The sequence below is a fragment of the Coregonus lavaretus genome (genome assembly GCF_964263955.1).
Source record: "Coregonus lavaretus genome assembly, chromosome: 13".
Classification (NCBI taxonomy): domain Eukaryota; kingdom Metazoa; phylum Chordata; class Actinopteri; order Salmoniformes; family Salmonidae; genus Coregonus; species Coregonus lavaretus.
This window is the reverse complement of record NC_140000.1, coordinates 22,350,020-22,376,315: the sequence shown is the minus strand read 5'-3', so window position 1 is coordinate 22,376,315 and position 26,296 is coordinate 22,350,020. Positions and strand designations below refer to the sequence as shown.

At 43.2% G+C, this 26,296-nt stretch overlaps 3 protein-coding genes across 5 annotated transcripts; 1 reads left to right on the top strand and 2 right to left on the bottom strand.

Moving 5' to 3' along the window:
* Positions 1–5,847: 5,847 nt before the first annotated feature.
* On the bottom strand, positions 5,848–10,231 carry LOC311139438 (interferon-stimulated 20 kDa exonuclease-like 2). Of its 3 annotated transcripts, none has more exons than XM_084174315.1 (4): positions 9,981–10,180; positions 8,750–9,554; positions 6,644–6,844; positions 5,848–6,466 (listed from the first exon to the last, which is right to left on the bottom strand). In XM_084174315.1, the coding sequence occupies exons 2-4, from the start codon at positions 9,455–9,457 to the stop codon at positions 6,365–6,367; spliced, it is 1,011 nt and encodes a 336-aa protein (XP_084030441.1). In that variant the 5' UTR covers positions 9,458–9,554; positions 9,981–10,180; the 3' UTR covers positions 5,848–6,364. The 3 variants fall into 3 exon arrangements, with proteins under 3 accessions (XP_084030441.1, XP_084030439.1, XP_084030440.1); XM_084174314.1 differs by having other exon boundaries at positions 5,855–6,466; positions 8,750–9,643; positions 9,981–10,231; XM_084174313.1 differs by having other exon boundaries at positions 8,750–10,180.
* A 1,416-nt stretch (positions 10,232–11,647) lies between these two features.
* On the top strand, positions 11,648–21,518 carry LOC311139197 (methyltransferase-like protein 25B; the record flags this gene model as incomplete). Its single annotated transcript, XM_084174092.1, is given in 9 exon segments — positions 11,648–11,752; positions 12,096–12,214; positions 12,312–12,528; positions 19,369–19,431; positions 19,554–19,691; positions 19,853–20,471; positions 20,474–20,756; positions 21,033–21,220; positions 21,358–21,518. Coding segments are annotated over 9 exon segments (1,848 nt in total). The 3' UTR covers positions 21,474–21,518.
* A 2,620-nt stretch (positions 21,519–24,138) lies between these two features.
* Positions 24,139–24,853, bottom strand: LOC311140749 (protein S100-A1; the record flags this gene model as incomplete). The annotated part of the gene is made up of 2 exons (XM_084175963.1): positions 24,139–24,288; positions 24,713–24,853. 2 exons carry the CDS (start codon positions 24,851–24,853, stop codon positions 24,139–24,141), a joined length of 291 nt encoding a protein of 96 aa, XP_084032089.1.
* Between the last annotated feature and the right edge of the window lie 1,443 nt (positions 24,854–26,296).

Genomic DNA, 26,296 nt, shown 5'->3' with positions numbered 1-26,296 from the left:
GACAGGTGCAACTTCTAATAATTATTTTTCCAACAAACTTGAATTAAATTAGACAATGTATTGTCAGGTACGAGGATCCCCCACGTTGAATTGAAAAGCGTAAAGAACTACTTGAGCTCCGTCCGCCAGCGAAGGAAGCAAGATAAAGAGGGATTGGAATAGGGGGCAGAGAATTATGCACTGCAAAATCTTGAACAGCCCACTTTCTTCCTCCGACCAAGAACACTTTCCCATTTGCGGGATGATGGAGAAAGGGGGATGTGTGACAGAGATGCTCAGGAGACTACGATCGAAATAACGAAACGGACAAATCAATCACACACAAGGATTCAGGTTGAAGGAATCACTTCAGGGGGAAATAATATCAGAAGTCAATAGCCTGAATTCAACGCTGCAAGTCAGTGTGTCAAAGCAGGACTCAAGATGCTGTGTGGTCCTATAAGCGACACGTGAAGGGCATGATCCCACACCATCTCGCAGCAGAGGGTACCACTGAGGATGCTGAAGTGGGACTACAATAGAGCCCTATAGGCTACCAGCAGCGCCCATTCACATACTCCAGTTATCTATACTACAATTAAAAGAAAACAACACTTCAGTCTGCTGGTTTTTCAATATTTCAATTGTTCAATTTAGAGCAATCATGCATAAATGTTTAATTTGACCAACCATACTTGTAAAACACTGAAATTATTTGTTTCCATGCTCCAAATTCAGTGAGAAGAGAACACATCATGGTAATTTGATTAGGCCTATTCATTGCCTGTCATTAAGAATATGACCAGTTATGACCATTGCTGATCACGCATAATTAGAAGAGGGAATCTTCATTAAAATCCTCCTCCTACAAGCTCCCCTGAAATATTGCAAGGCTCTCAAGAAATTAACAATACATCCAAGACTGAGGGTTAACAGCTAATGGTGAACAATCTAAAATTATCCTCATTATGTGCCCCTGCACAAAGGGATTAATTGAGGGTTAGTAATCTGGGATAATCTTGACTAACATGTGGATGACAGCAGATGTTTTTGCTCAACCTGTCGACAACATGAAACGCCAAACAAAGGTCAAGCGTCACAATCACATTGCTTTGAGTTCCATTTGGATGCTTATGTAATTTCAGTTCCCAACTAAACAACATCTCTATGGGATTCATCAAGACCTGTATTGGATTACTTGCACAACAATATGAGTGTGTGGAGGAACTATTTGTCCTTTCACAGCCATCAGAGTTAACCCAGTTTCCTACAAAAGTCAAACATGACACAGGTTGAAAGGACGTGGGAAACGATCATGTACAGATTTCCGACTAGACACAAAGCAGGACCTTGCTTTCTCGTGGACAGGCTGCAGAGTCAGAGTCACCACTTGTGGACAGAGGGTGGATGCTGGCCACCCACAGAGGTTTTAATGGTCCAAAAGGTATAAACAGACAGAAGTTAGAGAAGTGGGTGTGCCATAGTAGTAGTGCTGAGCAAGAGCTCTTGGTAAGAGGGGAGGGTGAATACGGCTTTGTTCATAGCCTTGCTCAGCTGAGTCGTGGCTGAGTGGCGGGCTGTGGAGGAATTTAACATATAGGCATGGTGCGGGACGGTCAACATGAGTGCTGGGAAGCCAGTGGGACGGACGCCGCTGTTGGACTGCAGGCCCAGAGGCATGGATATGATGGCAGGCTGGCTGGGAGAGAGTCGCCCCATATTCATGTCTGCTTCCTTTTTTTCGCCATGAACTTCCCACCCCCAGTCAAGTTCATTCTTGGTTATTGTGACCATCCATGTCAATGTGTCACGCCCTGGCTCTGGGGACTCTCGTATGTTGAGCCAGGGTGTTAATTTCTAGGTTTTGTAATTCTATGTTGGCCAGGGTGGCTCCCAATCAGAGACGGCTGTAGCTCGTTGTCTCTGATTGGGAGCCATACTTAGGTAGACGTTAGGCATTCTTTTGGTGTGGTTTCTTGTTCCGTATGGTTTATATTGTAGCCAAGGACTTCATGTTTCGTTATCGTTTGTTGTTTTGTTTGTGTGATCATAATAATTAAAGGATGTTCACATTCCACGCTGCGCCTTGGTCCTCTCTTCCCGACGATCGTGACAGAAGAAACCACCATAACTGGACCAAGCAGCGTGTCCAGGAGCCAACGCCAGAGAGGACTTGGAAGCAGAAGAGCGAGAGTTGGGCGAGAACTATGGAGGCCTGGTCCACGAGGAGGAGAGACACCCAGAAATTTTTTAGGGGGGGGCTCACGCTGTGGACGACGGGGCAGCAGGAGGCCGCGATAGAGCGGTTAGTAGAGGAGGCCGCCAGGTTACTGGGGCCACTGGTCACAAAAGGGGAGGAAAGTGTAGAGGCACGGCGAGAGGTACTGGGGTGTGTTACCAGTCCGGTCCGGCCCGTTCCTGATCCCCGCGTAGGGCCAGTGGTGTGTGTCCCCAGTACGGTCCGGCCTGTTCCTGTCCCTCGTACCGAGCCTGTGGTGCGTGTTGCCAGCCCGGTCCGGCCTGCTCCTGCTCCCCGCACCCAGCCAGTGGTGCGCTGCGTTAGCCCAGCTCGGCCCGTTCCTGCTCGCCGCACCAAGTCAGTGGTGCGCTTCGTCAGCCCGGTCCGGCCCGCTCCTGCTCCCCGCACCAAGTCAGTGGTGCGTTTCGTCAGCCCAGCTCGGCCCGTTCCTGCTCCCCGCACCAAGTCAGTGGTGCGCTTCGTCAGCCCGGCTCGGCCCGTTCCTGCTCCCCGCACCAAGTCAGTGGTGCGCCTCGTCAGCCCGGTCCGGCCCGCTCCTGCTCCCCGCACCAACCCAGTGGTGCGTTTCGTCAGCCCGGCTCGGCCCGTTCCTGCTCCCCACACTAAGCCAGTAGTGTGCGTCGTCAGTACGGCACAGCCCGTGCCTGTTCCACCGGTGCCTGGGTCAGCACGGGTCAGCTGCGTCACGCCGGAGCTAGAGCAATCCGCTCCACCAGTGTTCAGTTCAGCTCCGGTCAGCAGGGCCAGACCAGACCAGGGGTACTTTGGGGGGTTAGAGAAGGAGTGGGGGTCATGTCCGGAGCCGGATCCGCCGCCGAGGTGGAGTGCCCACCCGGTCCCTCCCCTGTTGTGTTTGGTTGGCGCGGTCGGAGTCCGCGCCTTTGGGGGGGGGTACTGTCACGCCCTGGCTCTGGGGACTCTCGTATGTTGAGCCAGGGTGTTAATTTCTAGGTTTTGTAATTCTATGTTGGCCAGGGTGGCTCCCAATCAGAGACGGCTGTAGCTCGTTGTCTCTGATTGGGAGCCATACTTAGGTAGACGTTAGGCATTCTTTTGGTGTGGTTTCTTGTTCCGTATGGTTTATATTGTAGCCAAGGACTTCATGTTTCGTTATCGTTTGTTGTTTTGTTTGTGTGATCATAATAATTAAAGGATGTTCACATTCCACGCTGCGCCTTGGTCCTCTCTTCCCGACGATCGTGACACAATGTTATAATTGATAATGTGAGGGCCAAAACATAATTGCAGAAAATAAATGTTACATTTCAAATAGGTCTGTGAAAGGGGCCTATAACTTTGACAACTCTAATAACTTGCTCAGGGGATACTCATTCCAGGCAACGTTTCCCAATTCATTCAGCTATATCCGTTCATGGCACAAATACATGCATTCCACCTGGGATTAAATCTGATCACTGACCTGATTGTTCCACTGCTGTAATACTTTACTGCCTTCAATATTAATGAGAACCTGTTTGGCTCATCTCACAGATGGCATCCTTCTTCAGCTGTGTCACTGATGAATGCGTTGGTAGAAAGTCATTTCTCAACCTTTTGCGATGACTTCTCTGCACGGCGCCTGCAGGCATTTTGTGGCAGAATTTTGAGCTCAAGCTTCTCTGGCATTTGTAAATGTCCACTCTGCGGTGCCTACACCAGTGGGAGTGGAGTTAAAAGAGAATATGCATGAGACACAATTTATTCCTTGACATGAAATGGTAAAAACCATTTGACAAGAGGAAACATTGGAACTACACGGGAGGATCTTGTCAATGATCTCAAGGCAGCTGGGATCATAGTCACCAAGAAAACAATTGGTAACACACTACGCCGTGAAGGACTGAAATCCTGCAGCGCCCGCAAGGTCCCCCTGCTCAAGAAAGCACATATACAGGCCCATCTGAAGTTTGCCAATGAACATCTGAATGATTCAGAGGAGAACTGGGTGAAAGTGTTGTGGTCAGATGAGACCAAAATAGAGCTCTTTGGCATCAACTCAACTCGCCGTGTTTGGAGGAGGAGGAATGCTGCCTATGACCCCAAGAACACCATCCCCACCGTCAAACATGGAGGTGGAAACATTATGCTTTGGGGGTGTTTTTCTGCTAAGGGGACTGGACAACTTCACCGCATCAAAGGGACGATGGACAGGGCCATGTACCGTCAAATCTTGGGTGAGAACCTCCTTCCCTCAGCCAGGCCATTGAAAATGGGTCGTGGATGGGTATTCCAGCATGACAATGACCCAAAACACGGCCAAGGCAACAAAGGAGTGGCTCAAGAAGAAGCACATTAAGGTCCTGGAGTGGCCTAGCCAGTCTCCAGACCTTAATCCCATAGAAAATCTGCGGAGGGAGCTGAAGGTTCGAGTTGCCAAATGTCAGCCTCGAAACCTTAATGACTTGGACTTGGAGAAGATCTGCAAAGAGTGGGACAAAATCCTTCCTGAGATGTGTGCAAACCTGGTGGCCAACTACAAGAAACATCTGACCTCTGTGATTGCCAACAAGGGTTTTGCCACCAAGTACTAAGTCATGTTTTGCAGAGGGGTCAAATACTTATTTCCCTCATTAAAATGCAAATCAATTTATAACATTTTTGACATGCGTTTTTCTGAATTGTTTTGTTCTTATTCTGTCTCTCACTGTTCAAATAAACCTACCATTAAAATTATAGACTGATCATGTCTTTGTCAGTGGGCAAACGTACAAAATCAGCAGGGGATCAAATACTTTTTTCACTCACTGTATGCATACACCACTTTTCCGTATTTTTATTTATTTCACTTCACCAATTTGGACTATTTTGTGTATGTCCATTACATGAAATCCAAATAGAAATCCATTTAAATTACACGTTGTAATGCAACAAAATAGGAAAAACGCCAAGGGGGATGAATACTTTTGCAAGGGACTGTAGAGTGGCATGCCTTCTCAGAATCACTGGTATATTCTGGCGAGAAGGTGTAATGTCCTGGATTTAGCCACCAGGAGCTCTGGCACCGGCGGTGGCGATTACGTGGTTTTCAGTTGCCTGCTCGGTCAATAGAGGTAGGCCAAGGCTGACATGAGAAGAACGGAAAGGTTCTCTGTGAAGACCTAGCATAGGTCTTCGCAGAGGGAGGGGGGGAAACAGAACAGCCAAAGGCAGTAGCACACGGTTCACACCCTGACCTGGGCAGGAGATGGTACAACAGGGGCCTCTCTCTATGGGTCCCGCAGCACTGAAGTATAGGTCTACAGTCAGCTCCAGCAGATAATGTCTACAACAGCAACATGAATCAATGTGATTTCTAGTTTTGACACAAATACTTTTAATTGAGTATTGCCGTTGAGCTAATGCGTCGCTACATTATCCACTGAAAAGAAACAACTGGACGACATAATACATTAGGTTTGTTTAATGACTACTGGGGCCATAGTCTACCCACACCGGTCTGGCACATTTGTGTTGAATGGTGTCTTGGTAACAGTTGTGAGTCAATAGGACCACAATCTACTTCCACAAGAACCCTTTTGGAAAGATTCTGGAAACCCCTGTTCAATCTCAAGTCCCTGGACAGACATACAATTGCCTCTGATAATAACCATTACACAATAAGTAATGTAGGCTTGAAAGTTTGCAACAGTCATTTATTTCTTTATTTTTTCCATGTTTGCCATTACAATGCTTGTTTAAAATCTATTTGTTCATTATACTGCAATATCAGTTGTATTAAAATCGATTTTACTTTCTCCCTTAAATGAACATGGTGTACTGAGATACTGTATGTTAAGAATTTAATATATAAAATAGAAATGTCTGAACAAATAACTCTAGACAATTCAAAGCATTTTTTTTCTTCACAGTACTGTGTTAGGAATTCGTTAATCAAACCGAGGAAATAGACTGCACCCTTGTGGCAGAGGACTGCCATCTTGTGGCATAGGTTATCCACCACAAAATAAACAACTGCAACCCTGAAGGCAACTCTTCTTTTTTTTTTTTTACGGAAGTAGAAAAAGAGACAGAAGTAGCTGAGGTGAGAAGTGGAAGACCCGATAGTGATTTCTGAATGTTCAAATTATGTGAAACCTGATACATCCACACCACCTCTCAACCCTTTCACCACTTTCACTGGCTTTGTTATTTGGAGGCTAAGGTCCTCTCCCACTCCACCTCCACAACTTTGTACAGTTCCATGGTGGCTTTGGCATCCTCCACAGACGAGTGCCCCTTCTTCCCAGTCTGAGAACACAAGGAGAATTCCTTTTAACTACAAAATAACATAACCTACACAATAACAGGTTTATTAGAGGTTTATTAGCTTACTACTTTTGTTGAGACTAGAAACAATAACAACCTCGACAATCACTGCAGACTATATTCAAATCAATCCCCTTTCAATCAGAAGTCTCTTCTCACCTGGATGTTGCGGTTGAACAGGGCCTTGGTGAGTCTTTTCAGTGAGGCAACATCTTTCTCTGGAAAGCCAGCCTTCTGGTTGAGGAGAGGGATGCGGGAGGTGTCCCGCGTTAAGACAGAAGGGTGACTGTAACTCAGGGACTTGAAGTCATTGTGGACAGCATGCCCTATTACCACCTTCCCTGCAAGGATCTTCAGTATCTACAGGAGGAAATACAAATAAGAGATCAAATTATTTCATGGTCATGTTCAAAGTAAAAATTGTATTTAGTAAATATTTTCTTAACCAACAATGCAGTTCAAGAAATATAGTTAAGGGCTTGTAAGTAAGCATTTCACAGTAAGGTTGTATTCGGCGCATGTGACAAATAACATTTGATTTGATTTTAAAGTGAAAGTCCAAATAGAATAGGTTAAGGGGCAATTCCACGGTAACGGATTTACACTTTGACTCAGTTTTTTCACTTGAAAATGTATGCCAAACAAAATGTAACAAACCAATGTTCCCTCAAAATGTTTTTTATCACTGAGCATATTTCAGGTCTGCTGAGCACAAACTTGAATGTTGTGAAAATTCTGTGTAACTTCTGGCGCGTTTACTGTGAACACTGAGGCTGTACACGCTTTAAGATAGTTTTAACAGTGGCCAAGTAGGCTACTGTGGCTATTAGATCATAATGTAGGCCTACCATAGTGGCTTACCATAAAAAACAATGGCAAAAATGCATCCCATAACATTTTAACATGGAAATAGCTGTTCTATCGTTCAGCCTACAGTAGCAGCCAATGTGTGGTGTTAAACGTAGGCCTACATTACATGAGACTTTTGAAAAAAAACATGCAGGACTTGACATTAACCTGTTTATCCACTTGTCCTTCAGACAAGGAGGTGACTGAAAATGTTGTTGTGGTGTTTGATGCAAGAAACCACGTTACAAAATAAAATGCATCATTATTCCCATCAAATTATTACAGAGAATCAGACAAATTATTCTACCCTCTGCCTATTGGCTACTTTGCTTATTCAAGCCTGTCTCAAAATACAACACTGCCCCTTTAAGACAAAAAAAAGCTCTTTACCTGACTCGCTTTTCAAAGATGTCTAGAAATGCACACGTTTTGAGCTCTTGTAGGACGCAATCAATCCCCCATTGCTGATTACAAATTATATATAACTGGGCTAATAACTCACTAACTAGCAAAGGATCTGAACAAATGTACACGTCCCTACATGTAGCTCTCGCTTTGATCTCAAAACAAGCGCATCTACTCACAACCGCTCATGCTGTAAAAACAGTCCAGTTCAAAGTGAATTGCACAGATCCATAGAGAGAGAGACTTGTCCAGACTGTTTTAACACTCTTGATTTGACCACCAATCAACAGAAAGAAAACAGTTATGAGCTGAACATAACAGTATGCCAGTGGATGGGAGGACAGTAGCAGGTAACCCAACTGTGGTTTGTGACTATTATGATTTCCAATTGTAGCCAACTCAGTTGAGGTAATTCCGTAACTGATTATTTTGGTAATTCCGTTAGCCATTTGGTAACAGAATTACAAGTTTGAATAACTGAATAATTGATGTCAGTAAAATCACTATAACTTATTGGTAGGTCAACCACTACTTGTTACTTCGGTGAACTTTCATTATCCTCATGAGGGAGAGAAGTAAAAAAATATTTTAAAGATGTGGGCTTTTGGTAGTGGAATTACAAGGCACAAGTCAATATCTCTTAAACTTACAGAAGGTAAACAATTTACCCAAAACTAAATATAAGTGTTGATATTAGTTGGCAGGGGTCTTTACTTTAACATTACTGTGTTTTGATGTATTTCTGATACGTTTTCAGACTTTCTGGTATATGTTTTCAAAGACCCCTTTTCCATCTGTTTATCCAGAAATCAAAGCCTTTGCTAATACCACATTTTTAAGATGGAAAAATGGTTGAGAAATGTATATATGCCTTAATTTCCCCAAAATATAGACTATTAGCTTTCATTTGATACCCAATTTGATATGCTCTTGGGTCCTTTTCGATTGAAAAAGGTTAAATGGATAAATGTTCCTCGTCCTTCGAACATTCTCCTCCGGGAGCCTTCTTACCTCCTTCCTGGCATGTTGAAATGGCATGGCTTTGACCAGTTGATGCCAGGAGATGCCACTCCAACGGGTCCGGTAGTCAGTGACTGGGTTGGTGGGCTTGATGTACCTGTCATACACCACATCTCCGTCATAGGAGACAATACTGCATCGTGCCAGCTCACTGTTGCGACCCTTGGGGCCTGTGCCGACCATCTCACAGTCCATGGCAAGGTACTTCAGGGGGTTACAAAGGGGGGCTGACCCACCTGGGACAAGGGCGCAGTGGGCAACGGTCCTGGGAGGTGGGGGTTGGTGCCCCGGGGTGGTAGTCGAAGTGGATTGCTCAGGATTGGTGGAATTATTCACAGTGATGGTCAAGGATGTTGAGCTGCTTGTGGATGATGCAGGCTTGGAAGTGAAGTTTCTGGCATGCTCTGAACTGGGTATGTGATATGAAGTTTTACTGTGAGTATTCTGCGTGTGAGCAGAGGTTTTGTTGTGTGCAGCATTGGGTTGAGATGGCCAATTGGCCCCATTGTGCCAGGGAGGTGGCCCCTGATGTTTATTCCCCTGTCTGTGATTGTGCTGGTTCTGCTTCTTGTTGAGGTAACCCTTTTTCTCCAAGAGTCGCCGCCTTTTGATGAACGCCTTGTGTTTGTTGCTTCCCGATGAGTCTTTACAGGGTCCACTGCTGCCAGAACAGTCCAGGTTTAACATCATGTCCGACATCTTGGAGGGGAATCTTCCTCAGCTGGAGCTGGGTTTGTTCTTGGACTAAAACGGTTGACGTCCCACTCCCTTCAACAGGACATGAAGGCCTTCACTGCTGTGTAAGATTAGGGTCAAATATTTGTTTTAATCAAATGTCATTCTGACCCAATTGTCATGACATCAATTGAAGCAGTATTGTGATACCTGGACAAAAATAAAATTGACTTATGTTAACAAAGCAGCTGGTATGTCTGAAATAGTGGGAAACCATTCTAGTCACAAACAAAGAAGCTAGCTAGCCATCTGTTTGATATCATCTAGTTCGTTTAGTACTAGCTTAGCATGGAACACATGAGCCCACGTAGCTAGCTAGCCACAATTAACGTTAGCTGGGTATTTTCGAAAAGTATGTGTATTCCGTGTAGTGCAAACGTTAGCGTGCTAGATAGCTGTCAGGATGATATTAGAATAGAAAATACGGCTTCGGCGAGCTAGCATTGGGTCCTTGGCTAGCTAGCTAACTAGCTACAGTAATACTCACTAGCTAGCTCTGATGCTAAGCTTCCCGAGACAGCGACTCGAACATTAGCCAGCTGGGATTTAAACTCTATTCTCCAGACAGACTAATTTTCCTGTATCATGCTCAAATCAGATTTATACAACAAATTACACATATACGCCGACGTATAAACAAAGCACCATGCTCCTATTTCCTTAGCAGCTACTTTCTTCTTCTTCTGTGGGTTTTATTACGGCTACATCCAAAAGTTGTATTGCCGCCACCAACTGGACGGTTTGAAACCAAAAATAAAATTAATAAATCCATACTTAATAGTGATACTAACAATCCACCCTAATAAAACAAGTACATTGCCAAAACAAACAAAACTACACTTCTTCCAGTTCTCCATATCTTCCTTCTCAGGCTCTAGGACCTGTAGCTCAGTTGGTAGAGCATGGCGCTTGCAACGCCAGGGTTGTGGGTTCGTTTCCCACGGGGGGCAGTATGAAAATATATGCACTCACTAACTGTAAGTCGCTCTGGATAAGAGCGTCTGCTAAATGACTTAAATGTCAAATGTAAGGTCATACTGCTTTTGCTAATATTCCATGTAACTCCTTTGCTGTGAAATCTTTCACCCCCCGGAACCGCTCCGCCGCAATCTCAATTATGTATATCTTCCTAGATCTTTTCTCCACCTTGGCAGTGCCATTTATCACCATTGCGATAAAGGCCAACGTCCACCTTTTTAACCTTTCAAATGTCAGGATCCTCTTGGTGTAAGACAACCCCTGCAGCCTGCAGTAAAGGCCTATCCACTACCATGGACTCTTCTGGTACAACATTCAAACCCTCAACCCTTTTCACAGCTTCTGCATATGACATGCTCTGTACAACCCTGACTTTGGCCACCTCATTCTCTTTTACATTTGTGGGGCATTCAGAATACGTGGCTTCATGATTCCCACTGCAATTAACATTTTCTTCACTTTTATAACACATTATATGATATTTTCCACATCTTGTACATCTCGGCTTCTCCCTTCTGCAAACACTTTCTACATGACCAAAAGCTTTACAATGTTCACACTGCATTGGTCATGGGATAAACGTTCTAACTCTGTAATTAATATACCTTAACCGCACTTCATTAGGGAGAGAATCCATTTAAAAAAACTAAAGAACAGATAAACACATTTTCCTTATTCACCACACGATTCATCCGACGTGCTTCAATCACTCCAGCAATATTTTTCATCTCTTCCACCTCAACTTCCCACGAAACGCCAGAAATAACCCCATTGACGGGTGCCCTGTTCCGAAGAGACACAACACTTGAACTTATCAAATCGATTAAGACAAAATGCACGTTCCTTCTGATCCGCAGAATCACAAAAAAAATCAGATCCTTCACTTTACCCAGCACTCTCTCCACCAGTTTGGATAACTCAACTGGTTTCTTCAAGATTGGTACTCTGCTCAGCTGCTCCGTATTAACAAACCGTACTCCTACTAGATACGAAGGATCATTCTCATCACTGTACCCTACTTTGCTCCGTTTTCCATTCTTTTGAACAATATTCAAATTCTCCTTGATTCTACCGCCATTGTAAAAAATATTATTTCATTCAGAATAGCGTATTGTTGGAATGTTCACAGTTCATAACCGGTTGTTGTAGGCATCCAGTTGCCGATGCGACGGTCGAATGATGTGCTCACCGACACTTTCAGCAAAGCAGCAAAGAGAGTTGGCAAGAAATCTTACCCATTTTCTGTCGACATACAAACACATCTCCGATTCCTTCATAATTGTACGTACAAGCAACTCATTATATTTCTATGTTTTTTAAGTTAAGCTTCTGCACGTTTTTATGAGGTTATACGATGATCACGTGATATATTGCTATCAAGTCTAGAGTCCACCGCTCCAGGTTGAAGTTTCCCCTACAGATCTAGGATCAGCTTCCCCTCCATCAATCCTGACCTAAACCATTATTGGGAAAAATTCTAAACTGACCAAAGGCCAGCGTGTAGAGGCAATTTCACCCTACACGCTCCCATGAAGCTTCATCCCTGGCTCAAATAGCCCCTGAATAGGTTTCTCTAGCTACTCTTCAATTCATGTGTTATTGATAATGTTTTCTACTGCCTTAGGAATTCTTCAGTGAGGATCTATGGGCTACATTGCCTACCAGATGGCAACAGGTCCTCTGTGACCTGTCACCCCCACAAATAGCTGACCTCCTATTGGACAGATTAAATGTGAATAGAAGGTTTTCAGTCATACCAGTGTATTCATTCAATTTGAATTGGATTCTATATCATAAAACAGTTTGTAATAACTTATACAATGTTCCTTTTTTATTTCAGCTACTCTTGTATATGGCCTCTTTCACAATTGGCTTTCCGGGCCACAGCTCATGCCCTGACGTTCCCCAGGACACCCCAGGGCAAGCGGGGACATGAAGTGGGCATGCTGAAGCCCGAGGAGTTCCTGGAGAACAGGAGTCAGAGCTCACTGCTGGGAAACATATTCAGGAAACATGTGAAACCTAAGAAGCAGCATGAGATCCGGAGTCTGGGCACGGTAAAGATGTGCATACTACTTTTCATATAAATGGATGTGCATACTACTTTTTCATACACACACACACACACACACACACACACACACATACACACACACACACACACACACAGTACCAGTCAAAAGTTAGGACACATTAATTCAAGGGTTTTTCTTTAATTTTTACTATTTTCTACATTGTAGAATAATAGTGAAGACATCAAAGCTATGAAATAACACATGGAATCATGTAGTAACCAAAAAAGTGTTAAACAAATCAAAATATATTTTATATTTGAGATTCTTCAAAGTAGCCACCGTTTGCCTTGATGACAGCTTTGCACACTCTTGGCATTCTCTCAACCAGCTTCATGAGGTAGTCTCCTCAAATGCATTTCAATTAACAGGTGTGCCTTGTTCAAAGTTCATTTGTGGAATTTCTTTCCTTCCTAATGCGTTTGAGCCAATCAGTTGTCTTGTGACAAGGTAGGGGTGGTATACAGAAGATAGCCCTATTTGGTAAAATACCAAGTCCATATTATGGTAAGAACAGCTCAAATAAGCAAAGAGAAACTACAGTCCATCATTACTTGAAGATATGAAGGTCAGTCAATCCCGAAAATGTCAAGAACGGAAAGTTTCTTCAAGTGCAGTCACAAAACCCATCAAGCACTATGATGAAACTGGCTCTCATGAGGACCGCCACAGGAAAGGAAGTCCCAGAGTTACCTCTGCTGCAGAGGATAAGTTCATTAGAGTTAACTGCAGCTCAGATTGCAGCCCAAATAAATGCTTCACAGAGTTCAAGTAACAGACACATCTCAACATCAACTGTTCAGAGGAGACTGTGTGGGGCGGCAGGTAGCTTAGTGGGTAAGAGCGTTGTGCCAGTAACCGAAAGGTCGCTGGTTCTAATCCCCGAGCTGACTAGGTGAAAAATCTGTCGATGTGCCCTTAAGCAAGGCACTTAACCCTAATTGCTCATGTAAGTCGCTCTGGATAAGAGCGTCTGCTAAATGACTAAAATGTAAATGTAAAATGAATCAGGCCTTCATGGTCAAATTGCTGCAAAGAAACCACTACTAAAAGGACACCAATAATAAGAAGAGACTTGCTTGGGCCAAGAAACACGAGCAATGGACATTAGACCGGTGGAAATCTGTCCTTTGGTCTGATGAGTCCAAATTAGAGATTTTTCTTTTCAACCGCTGTGTCTTTGTGAGACGCAGAGTAGGTGAACGGATGATCTCTGCATGTGTGGTTCCCACCGTGAAGCATGGAGGAGGAGGTGTGATGGTGTGGGGGTGCTTTTCCGGTGACACTGTTAGTGATTTATTTTGAATTCAAGGCACACTTAACCAGCATGGCTACCACAGCATTCTGCAGCGATATGCCATCCCATCTGGTTTGCGCTTAATGGGACTATAATTCGTTTTTCAACAGGACAATAACCCATCACATCACCAGGCTGTGCAAGGGCTATTTGACCAAGAAGGAGAGTGATGGAGTGCTGCATCAGATGACCTGGCCTCCACAATCACCCGACCTCAACCCATTTGAGATGGTTTGGGATGAGTTGGACTGCTGAGTGAAGGAAAAGCAGCCAACAAGTGCTCAGCATATGTGGGAACTCCTTCAAGACTGTTGGAAAAGCATTCCAGGTGAAGCTTCTTGAGAGAATGCCAAAAGTGTTCAAAGCTGTCATCAAGGCAAATGGTGGCTACTTTGAAGAACCTAAAATATAAAATATATTTTGATTTGTTTAACACTTTTCTGGTTACTACATGATTCCATATGTGTTATTTCATAGTTTTGAGGTCTTCACTATTATTCTACAATGTAGAAAATAGTAAAAATAAAGAAAAACCCTAGAATGAGTAGGTATGTTCAAACTTTTGACTGGTACTGTGTGTGTGTATATATACAGAGAGGGAAAAAAGTATTTGATCCCCTGGTGATTTTGTACGTTTGCCCACTGACAAAGACATGATCAGTCTATAATTTTAAATGGTAGGTTTATTTAAACAGTGAGAGACGGAATAACAACAAAAAAAATACAGAAAAACACATGTAAAAAATGTTATATATTGATTTGCATTTTAATGAGGGAAATAAGTATTTGACCCCTCTGCAAAACATGACTTAGTACTTGGTGGCAAAACCCTTGTTGGCAATCACAGAGGTCAGACGTTTCTTGTAGTTGGCCACCAGGTTTGCACACATCTCAGGAGGGATTTTGTTCCACTCCTCTTTGGAGATCTTCTCCAAGTCATTAAGGTTGAGGCTGACGTTTGGCAACTCGAACCTTCAGCTCCCTCCACAGATTTGATATGGGATTAAGGTCTGGAGACTGGCTAGGCCACTCCAGGACCATAATGTGCTTCTTCTTGAGCCACTCCTTTGTTGCTTTGGCCGTGCGTTTTGGGTCATTGTCATGCTGGTATACCCATCCACGACCCATTTTCAATGCTCTGGCTGAGGGAAGGAGTTTCTCACCCAAGATTTGACGGTACATGGCCCCGTCCATCGTCCCTTTGATGCGGTGAAGTTGTCCTGTCCCCTTAGCATAAAAACACCCCCAAAGCATAATGTTTCCACCTCCATGTTTGACGGTAGGGATGGTGTTCTTGGGGTCATAGGCAGCATTCCTCCTCCTCCAAACACGGCGAGTTGAGTTGATGCCAAAGAGCTCGATTTTGGTCTCATCTGACCACAACACTTTCACCCAGTTCTCATCTGAATCATTCAGATGTTCATTGGCAAACTTCAGACGGCCATGTTTATGTACTTTCTTGAGCAGGGGGACCTTGCGGGCGCTGCAGGATTTCAGTCCTTCACGGCGTACTGTGTTACCAATTGTTTTCTTGGTGACTATGGTCCCAGCTGCCTTGAGATCATTGATAAGATCCTCCCGTGTAGTTCTGGGCTGATTCCTCACCGTTCACATGATCATTGCAACTCCACGAGGTGAGATCTTGCATGGAGCCCCAGGCCGAGGGTGATGAACAGTTATTTTGTGTTTCTTCTATTTGCGAATAATCGCACCAACTGTTGTCACCTTCTCACCAAGCTGCTTGGCGATGGTCTTGTAGCCCATTCCAGCCTTGTGTAGGTCTACAATCTTGTCCCTGACATCCTTGGAGAGCTCTTTGGTCTTGGCCATGGTGGAGAGTTTGGAATCTGATTGATTGATTGCTTCTGTAGACAGGTGTTTTTTATACAGGTAACAAACTGAGATTAGGAGCACTCGCTTTAAGAGTGTGCACATAATCTCAGCTCATAACCTGTACAAAAGACACCTGGGAGCCAGAAATCTTTCTGATTGAGAGGGGGTCAAATACTTATTTCCCTCATTAAAATGCAAATCAATTTATAAAATTTTTGACATGTGTTTTTCTGGATTATTTTGTTGTTATTCTGTCTCTCACTGTTTAAATAAACCTACCATTAAAATTATAGACTGATCATTTCTTTGTCAGTGGGCAAATGTACAAAATCAGCAGGGGATCAAATACTTTTTTCCCCTCACTGTATATATACACATACATACATACATATATACATATATACAACACATACAGTTGAAGTCGGAAGTTTAAATACACTTAGGTTGGAGATATTAAAACTAGTTTTTCAACCACTCTACAAATTTCTTGTTAACAAACTATAGTTTTGGCAAGTCGGTTAGGACATCTACTTTGTGCATGACACAAGTAGTTTTTCCAACAATTGTTTACAGACAGATTATTTCACTTAAAATTCACTCTATCACAATTCCAGTGGGTCAGAAGTGTACATACACTAAGTTGACTGTGCCTTTAAACAGCTTGGAATATTCCAGAAAATGATGTCATGGCTTTAGAAGCTTCTGATAGGCTAATTTAAATTATTTTAGTCAATTGGAGGTGTACCTGTGGATGTATTTCAAGGCCTACCGTCAAACTCAGTGCCTCTTACCTTGACATCATGGGAAAATCAAAAGAAATCAGCCAAGACCTCAGAAAATAAATTGTAGACCTCCACAAGTCTGGTTCATCCTTAGGAGCAATTTCCAAACGCCTGAAGGTACCACGTTCATCTGTATAAACAATAGTAAGCAAGTATAAACACCATGGGACAAAGCAGCCGTCATACCGCTCAGGAAGGAGACACGTTCTGTCTCCTAGAGATGAACGTACTTTGGTGCAAAAAGTGCAAATCAATCCCAGAACAACAGCAAAGGACCTTGTGAAGATGCTGGAGGAAACAGGTACAAAAGTATCTATATCCACAATAAAACAAGTCCTATATCGACATAACCTGAAAGGCCGCCCAGCAAGGAAGAAGCCACTGCTCCAAAACCGCCATAAAAAAGCCAGACTACGGTTTGCAACTGCACATGGGGACAAAGATCATACTTTTTGGAGAAATGTCCTCTGGTCTGATGAAAAAAAATAGAACTGTTTGGTCATAATGACCATAGGCATGTTTGGAGGAAAAAGGGGGTTGCTTGCAAGCCGAAGAACACCATCCCAACCGTGAAGCACGGGGGTGGCAGCATCATGCTGTGGGGTGCTTTGCTGCAGGAGGGACTGGTGCACTTAAAAAAATTGATGGCATCATGAGGAAGGAAAATTATGTGGATATATTGAAGCAACATCTCAAGACATCAGTCAGGAAGTTAAAGCTTGGTCGCAAATGGGTCTTCCAAATGGACAATGACCCCAAGCATACTTCCAAAGTTGTGGCAAAATGGCTTAAGGACAACAAAGTCAAGGTATTGGAGTGGCCATCACAAAGCCCTGACCTCAAGCCTATAGAAAATGTGTGGGCAGAACTGAAAAAGCGTGTGCAAGCAAGGAGGCCTATAAACCTATAAACAGTTACACCAGCTATGTCAGGAGGAATGGGCCAAAATTTACCCAACTTATTATGGGAAGCTTGTGGAAGGCTACCGAAACGTTTGACCCAAGTTAAACAATAAAAAGGCATTACCCTCACTTAGTATTTGGTAACATGTAAACTTCTGACCCACTGGGAATGTGATGAAAGAAATAAAAGCTGAAAGAAATCATTCTCTCTACTATTATTCTGACATTTCACATTTTTTAAATAAAGTGGTGATGCTAACTGACCTAAAACAGGGAATTTTTACTAGGATTAAATGTCAGGAATTGTGAAAAACTGAGTTTAAATGTATTTGGCTAAGGTGTATGTAAACTTCCAACTTCAACTGTATTTACATACAAATTCACACACACACAGTGCCTTCGGAAAGTATTCAGACCCCTAGAATTTTTCCACATTTTGGTACGTTACAGCCTTATTCTGAAATTGATAGTTTTTTTCCCCCTCATCAATTTACACAAAATACCCCATAATGACAAAGCAGAAACAGGTTTAGAAATGTTTGCTAATATTTTTTTATTTTTATGAATGCATTTTTACATTTACAAAAGTATGCAGACCCTTTACTCAGTACTTTGTTGAAGCACCTTTGGCAGTGACTAAAGCCTCGACTCTGGATATGACGCTACAAGCTTGGCACACCTGTATTTGGGAAGTTTCTCCCATTATTCTCTGCAGATCCTCTCAAGCTCTGTCGGGTAGATGGGGAGCGTTGTTGCACAGCTATTTTCAGGTCTCTCCAGAGATGTTCGATCGGGTTCAAGTCCAGGCTCGGCCACTCATGGACATTCAGAGACTTGTCCCGAAGCCACTCCTGCGTTGTCTTGGCTGTGTGCTTAGGGTCGTTGTCCTGTTGGAAAGTGAACCTTCGCCCCACTCTGAGGTCCTGAGGGCTCTGGAGCAGGTTTTCATCAAGGATCTCTCTGTACTTTGCTGTACTCTGTTCATCTTTGTCTCAATCCTGACTAGTCTCCCAGTCCCTGCCACTGAGAAACATCCCCACAGCATGATGCTGCTACCACCATGCTTCACTGTACGGATGGTGCCAGGATTCCTCCAGATGTGAAGCTTGGCATTCAGGCCAAAGAGTTCAATCTTGGTTTCATCAGACCAGAGAATCTTGTTTCTCATGGTCTGAGAGTCTTTAGGTGCCTTTTGGCAAACTCCAAGCAGGCTGTCAAGTGCCTTTTACTGAGGAGTGGCTTTCGTCTGGCCACTGTACCATAAAGGCCTGATTGGTGGAGTGCTGCATAGATGGTTGTCCTTCTGGAAGGTTCTCCCATCTCCAAAGAGGAACTCTAGAGCTCTGTCAGAGTGACCATTGGGTTCTTGGCCACCTCCCTGACCAAGGCCCTTCTCCTACGATTGCTCAGTTTGGTGAGTCTTGGTGGTTCCAAAGTTCTTCCATTTAAGAATGATTGAGGGCATGGTGTTCTTGGGGACTTTCAATACTGCAGACATTTTTTGGTACCCTTCCCCAGATCTGTGCCTTAACACAATCCTGTCTTGGAGCTCTACCGACAATTCCTTCGACCTCATGGCTTGGTTTTTGCTGTGACATGCACTGTCAACTGTGGGACCTTATATAGACAGTTGTGTGCGTTTCCAAATCATGTCCAATCAATGAAATTTACCACAGGTGGACTCCAAGTTGTAGAAACATCTCAAGGATGATCAATGGAAACAGGATTCACCTGAGCTCAATTTCAAGTCTCATAGCAATGGGTCTGAATACTTCTATTTTTAATACATTTGGTAAAATGTATAAAAACCTGTTTTCGCTTTGTCATTATGGAGTATTGTGTGTAGATTTTAGGATTTTTATTTATTTAATCCATTTTAGAATAAGGCTGTAACGTAACAAAATGTGTAAAAAGTCAAGGGGTCTGAATACTTTCCGTAAGCACTGTGTATTATATATATATATTGCATTTCAGTCGTTGTTGATACTGATCTGTTCATGTCTCTCCACAGTTGGTGAAGCAGCTTTGTGACCTGACAGACTGCAATAGTGTGGTAGATGTGGGTTCTGGACAGGTAACCTAATATTCAGTCTTGTTATTAGACCTAGGAATCACACAATAAAAACATTTGTTATCTGCCTAACAATGAGATTTGTCACAGTACATGATGTTGTGTATCCCTACTGGTCTCCCTGGGGCCATTTGACTCGTTTCTTGTCGTTTGGGCTTGGTCTGTCTGTGACTGGAATTGAGGCCGATCCCACTCTAGTTTCCATGGCATCCAAATATGATGGACAGCTTCTGTGGACGCTGGAGAAGGAGCGGCAGAGGAAGGTAATGCACCACAACACTCAGTAGTAAAGTGCAAGAAAGGCCCAGTTGATTGGCTCAGACTAGGCATTTTTTGTAAAACCAGTTATTAAGCAATTTGGTGAATATTGCTAATTAGCAATGTAATGAAGAATTAAATATTTATACTGCTCTGACTCTTTCAGAATGGACCTCAGCTCTCTACATCTGGCCCCTCACCCTGCCATGTGGCTGGCTGGGTCAACCCCAAAGCATCATGGGAAGACTTTGTCAAGCAGGTAGGAAACGGTAAATGTGTCTGTGAGGATCAGACTGCTCCGGCTGGACCCAGTAAGAAGAGACAGTGGGGGTCCATATCAGAAGCTGATCAGCAACATGGGTACGGAGACCAGCCTGTGTTGACTGCAGAATCAGAATGCCTGGGTTGGTCAGACAATGGCCAGCCTGCATCCCCACTCAAGAATAATGACAATGCATGTACAAACTCTTTTACTGGTGTAAAATATGAACCCCGGTCTAGCTCACTCTCATTTCCAAAATGGCTCTGCAAGACTGAAGCCGGGCAAGGCCCATATGTCCACCCACTCTGCCAAGAGATTTCATCCATGGAAGTGGTTGTCTGCCCTGTGGAAGAGGGGCAGAAATGTCCAGATTTCATCCTAACAGGCCTCCATGCCTGCGGGGACCTCAGTGCCACCCTCCTTCGCCACTTTTCCAGCTGCCCTCACGTTCGTGGCATCACCTCAGTGGCATGCTGCTACATGAAGATCACCACCAGCGAGAACCCCAACCCCCCTGGCCTCATAGCCCCTCCCCTTTGCCCACCAATGAGACATCTCACTCAGAGTTCGGCTACCCAATGAGTTCCTGGGTGCAGGAGTTGCCGGGACACCAGTTGTCCTATAAGGCGCGGGAGGGGGCATGTCACGCCATGGAGGACTACATGCACAGGCTGCGGGAGGAGAGTGGGTTGCTAAGGATGCACTGTTATCGGGCAACCCTGGAGACAGTTATCAGGGAGGCGAAGCCGGAGCTGCGCAGGCCAGGAGTCCAGGCGATAAAGAAAGCACATCTACTACCCTTTACAGAGTGAGTGTTTACACCAGTTTGTATCCATACCTCTTCAGTCTGTACCATTAGGCAGCAGCTTTCACTGTATGTTAGGATGAAAACCTAAGAAATCCATCCTTGCATATGTCTCAGAAAAACCTTTACTATTAGGTGTTATCCTTGTGTATAATGATAATCATTTTGATGATCACATTTAGGAATTCAATAGCTACATTCTCTCTATATTGCCTTTTGGTCAAACATGATCACCTATCTTATATGTACCCCTGACCCCCTCTCCACATGTACCCACAGGTATGCCCGTTTGGGTCTGCCCCGCCGCGTTGGCCTGCCCCCTGACCTGCCCCTGGACACCTGCAGAGTGGAGGCCATGCTAAGGCAGGAGGGCCGTGTGGTGGTCTACTTCAGCCTGGCTCTGCTACTGGCACCGGTGGTGGAGACACTGGTGCTGCTGGACAGGATGCTATACCTGCAGGAGAAAGGTGAGGAAATGTACAGAGACTGTGTTTTATCAGATCTTGATGTATACTGATGTTGTATCCGGATTCCATACATATTTTTTGTGGGCCAAGTGCTAACAGTAAAGGTGTTATTTGTTATTGCTTGATTGTTGGTGTAGGTATAAAGGGTCAGCTGGTGCCCCTCTTTGACCCTGCCTTCTCTCCCCGAAACCTGGTACTGGTGGCTTTGAAGCAGCCAACAAGGGACAAAGAGACTGTGTGCACCCTTCCATAACCAAGGACTCCTCTAAAACCGAGTGTTGTGTTCAGAGTTTACTCCCTTACTCATTGGTGCTCAAGGATTTTGGAGTGGAAGTTTAGAAGTGAGTAGCTGTGTCCGAATACTCATACTAGCGTACTACATACTTAAACTGCATACTATGTACTCATTGTCGCAAATAATTTTGCACTACCGTTTAGTAAAAGGTATGCAGTATGCCAGGGCCGCATATTTAGTGAAACCAAAGTGCATATATAAATTAAATCAAATAGCCTAGTGTACACACACACACACACACACCAAAACATTTCAAATGTTCAAATCAATAGGCTATTGTACAGAAAAGCGTAAACAGTCAGGTGCATCGCAAATTCAAAACCGCTGGACAGCAACATAAAACTAAAGCACTGATAGTTGGGAACGAGATCAGAATGACTGCTAAGGCTTGATACATAAATTAAATAAATAGGTAGCCTACAAAACTAAAACAATCCATATGTTCAAATCAAAAGGCCTGATTAACATGACATCAATAACGCAGCCACATCCCGAGTCCCCGTTGCTGACACATTCAGAAATCAAAAGATGGTTTCGTTTAAAAGCTCTGACGAACACCACTGTAATGAGAACAGAAATCCACTTTGGGTTTAATTTTGTTTGGCTACTTGAAGAGAGCTAGGTCAGATCACTCGCAGCCCACCTTTTCCAATACATTGTGGAAAAGTGTGCATCGAATTCTACTAGATGAAGACCCGAAATGAGTAACATCCTGGCATTTAAACCACACTAAACATTTTTCAATTCACATCCTATAAAACTATATTTTTCGCATACTGAGAATGCGTCATGCACAATTGCATTATTTCGCATTCTTGGTTAATTTTAGTAGCACATCCCCATATCTGGTTGTCAAGGCTGAAATGAGTATGACATCCAGGCATTTAAAGTATACTTGATTTTCAAAATGTCACATACCTTAAAACTTTTTTTGCATACTCAAAATGGCCTACTATTTAGGACGCAAGTATGGGTATTCGGACACGGCCAGGAGAGTCAAATTACTATTTCATCACATAGAATGTGGAAAGAAGTGGAGGACACTCAACCAACTTGAGTCAATACACATGTAATGCAATTCCTTTTTCATATTCATGTCTGGACAAAATTGCTTTTGAAAGGGAGAGAATGTGCACCTTTTCTGGCAAAATTGTATAATGAATAAAGAATAGTATTTAGTTTTCACCTGATGAATCCTTAGTTATTTTCCAAAGCCTGTTTCCAGTGGTCATTAATTGTTAATGCATTTTCTCAGGGATTGACACATCACTGACACTCAAATCGACCTGTACAGTAGTTTTGAAGGCTGCTATCGAAGGATTAGTCTACCTTTTGGACAGTCTATTTTACACAGCAGAAGTCATCCATGAAACCATGACGTCTTTGCTCTGGGCACGCTCATATTTTAAGCCAGCAAGCTCTAGACGTCATAACCTTTTCCACAGACCTACTTTGATGGTACAGGGTGGTGCCATTGTTCGATTTAATCAACCCACTAGAGTTGCACCAAGTCCTCTGCATCAGTATATCATCAAGCAAGAACAGTTGCAACATACCATTGGTCGTATCCTACTTTGGTGTCCATGACTAATGACCATTACAATTTGCTTTCTAGACAGTCTCTTGATGCACCTCCGACTCAAACCATTGAACCACATCAAATGGTTTGAGTTTTACAGTCTGCACCACGTGACATCAGTTTGTGTTACAGGGAGTGTTTAATGCAAATGACTGAAGCATCCAGACTTTGGCCACAGACTCCAGTATTAAGTTGCCAGACTGCATTGTGTTCTGTTGCTTCCAACACATTGTCACACAGGATCTAAAGCAGTTTCTCTTGTGCATGTTGGATTTCATTAAGATTGGCTGGCTGCATTCTAATCCATTTGTCTGCTTCGTGGGCACTTGTGCCCCCCCCCCCCCAATCTTTCTGGAGACATGTATAGTACACACCAATAATCCTCATGCATTAATGTCATGAGAGGAAGTCATTTTGGAAATTGGTTTAGAACTGGGTTTGGCTAAAAGGTGTGTATTTCAGTATAAATCCTCCATTAAAATTATGTTGGGTGCAGTTTGCCATGTTTAAACATATGAAGAGTCTTAGTACAAGTGCTGTTCTAGAATCAAGTCCCTCCTGTCCATGTAATCTTATTCACTGTGATCAAAAAGGCAAAACTGATCCTAAATCAGCACTCCTACTCAAGAGACAATTGATTCATACGGTCCCAGATTTCACATGCAGAAGACATGTACCAGTAATGTGCATTCAAGTCTACCAGCTGATTCAGTCACAATGAGCTGAGTTTAACATATTTAGACAGACGGCAATGATTACCTTTATTGATCCGAGCAGAACCTAAACTACTAGTGTAATGACAGTGATCTTACACTGAAACTACCCAGTCCATTGCAGTATTCTCTACAGCAGCAATCATTTTACAACAGTCAAGAGCCTTTGTTAGAAATAACCATTATGTGCCAACAATCCTGAAACCGTCCCCTGTTTCTGTCAACAAGTATCAAAATGATAGTTCTCTCAATCAAATTAAACCATACATGTTTATGTTTTATTAACAAGGAATAATGAGTAGAAAGGTGAGGTCACAGATTGTTTCCAAACTCATTCATTCAGGCTCTCTACAAAGAACTCGTTACAGGCCACCGTCAGCGCAGCAACCAAGATGACAAACTCCTGAAAGTCCACTTCGCCATCTTTGTTTTCATCCAGATCACTCATGATCTTCTCTACTACCATAGGGTCCTTACTTGCCTGAGGGAGAGGAGTAGAAATGGTTCATGCATTGAAATGTAGGCCCAGACCAGAAGCAGCCGCATGACTCTGAACATTTGTAGATATGAAAGAATTGGAATAGGCAATACGCAGAAAATTGCACAAAGAAAAATCAGATGGAAAGATCGATCTCCTGCCATATTGTTATACCCATCAAATCATTTCAGATCTATGAAATGCCTAGGTGATAAGCGTAGTTTCTAGGCCAGGCCATAGTACAATATGTCTTGAAGGTGATGGGTCCCACAACTGTTCAATAAATCAAGACTGCTCCAATGCTTGCCTTTATGAATTGCTTTGGGGCAGTTTTCATTTTGTTTATGTACATAAAAATAGAATTGAACAAAATATAATATTGAAACCACATATCCCTCCCCTGGACAGCACTAAGAATCAAACTCACCGCCAGGAAGTCACTCAGTTCGCCCTGCAACAGATTCTTCAGCTCAACTTTGCTCAGCTTGTACTTGTCCCCTTCTTTTGAGGAGTACGAGTGGAACACTCGAATTAGCCCCTCCATTGCACTCTCAAGTTTGGAACCCATTTTACAGTGCTGTGAATACCTAAAAAAAAAAAAAAAAAAAAGGGTTAGGGATAGGTCAATCCATGAGTGGACAATTAATAGATTTTACTGTAAATTAAGTGAAGTTGCATGAAGTTAACTCATTGGTTCCTGTTTATTTGGATATAATCTTAACATTTGTCAGTGTATAGAATATTGTAAACTCTATGCAACAGCCACTGGGGACAGTTTCAGAGCATTTCATCCAGTTTCAAAATGATCATGTGGGTTAAATTCCATCCCCCTTTCAAATTGTCTCTGAAAAACTAATTAAATTCTCAATTATGATCTAGACAGGCATCCGATAACTAGCAACCCATGAATTAAAAGCTTTAAATAATACATTGACTCCAGCAGCAACTAGAATTGAAAAATATTGATAAAAGGAGAATGAGACATTGCCATTGGTTGCTCAGGTGGGTACACGTCACCAATACTGCCCTGGTGGGCCTACACAGAGGAAACAGTCAGACCTTGCTGTTCTCAGGGGTCCAGGATAAACCTAAATGATCGGGTGTCTCAGAAAGGTGATAGATGGTTTGGCAAGCTATAGATTGTCATCCCCAGAGACACATAAATAATGTAGCCCATTCTTGTGTGTGTGTGGGGGGGGATGAGTGTAGCTATCCTAGTAATTCAAGCTCTGAAGTGGGTAGGCCTAATGTCTGATGCATCTAAAGCACACCATACCCCCGAATCAAGCTTAAAACAATCAGGCATTTGATCAGTTTAGATTGTGGGGTTCTTTCCTTACAAATATGATATCAGCTATATGAAAACACCCTCAAGGACATGTGATTACATGAACTCTAAGGGCTGTTGAGGCAATTTGACTGAAAGTACACGGTGTACAAAACATTAGGAATGGCTCTTTCCATGACAGACTGACCAGATGAACGCTATGATCCCTTAGATGTAATTTGTTAAATATACTTCAAAATCAGGTAGCCTATATGGCACAGAAATGTACATATGCTCAACAAGAAATATGCATGCAGGTAAAAAAAAAAAATCTATTGAACACAAACACGTTCCCTACTCACCTCAACGCTGATGACAAACGAAGGAGAAGTGGCGTCTACCCTCATCTCACCTGTTTTATGCATTTCACCTGTGAGCCTACATTTAAATCAGGCGCCTCCCACCGGTGAAATCTGCAATATCACAGATGCAAATGGCACAGGAAGGCCTAATTAATTTGACCATGTAAGGTAACCTTACATAATTATTATTATACAGAATGTATTAGCCTACCGCAGAATCAATACAGTATCAGTAGACTATTGTATTGGATGTTTTTAACAACGACGTCTTCAAACCTATGATAGGACCTATTGGCTTAAAGCAACTAAAATTACGGAAATTCCATTCCGAGTTTATTAGCAGGGGTGTATTCATTACGTCTTGAGGTCGCAATGGAAATCG

Coding starts and splice junctions, on each gene's coding strand:
- LOC311139438 (XM_084174314.1), bottom strand. CDS start 9,457: ATGTCGGACATGATGTTAAACCTGGACTGTTCTGGCAGCAGTGGACCC. Junction 6,845..8,749: donor TTCAACATGCCAGGAAGGAG/GTAAGAAGGCTC, acceptor TTCCTCCTGTAG/ATACTGAAGATCCTTGCAGG. Junction 6,467..6,643: donor TGTTCAACCGCAACATCCAG/GTGAGAAGAGAC, acceptor TTGTGTTCTCAG/ACTGGGAAGAAGGGGCACTC.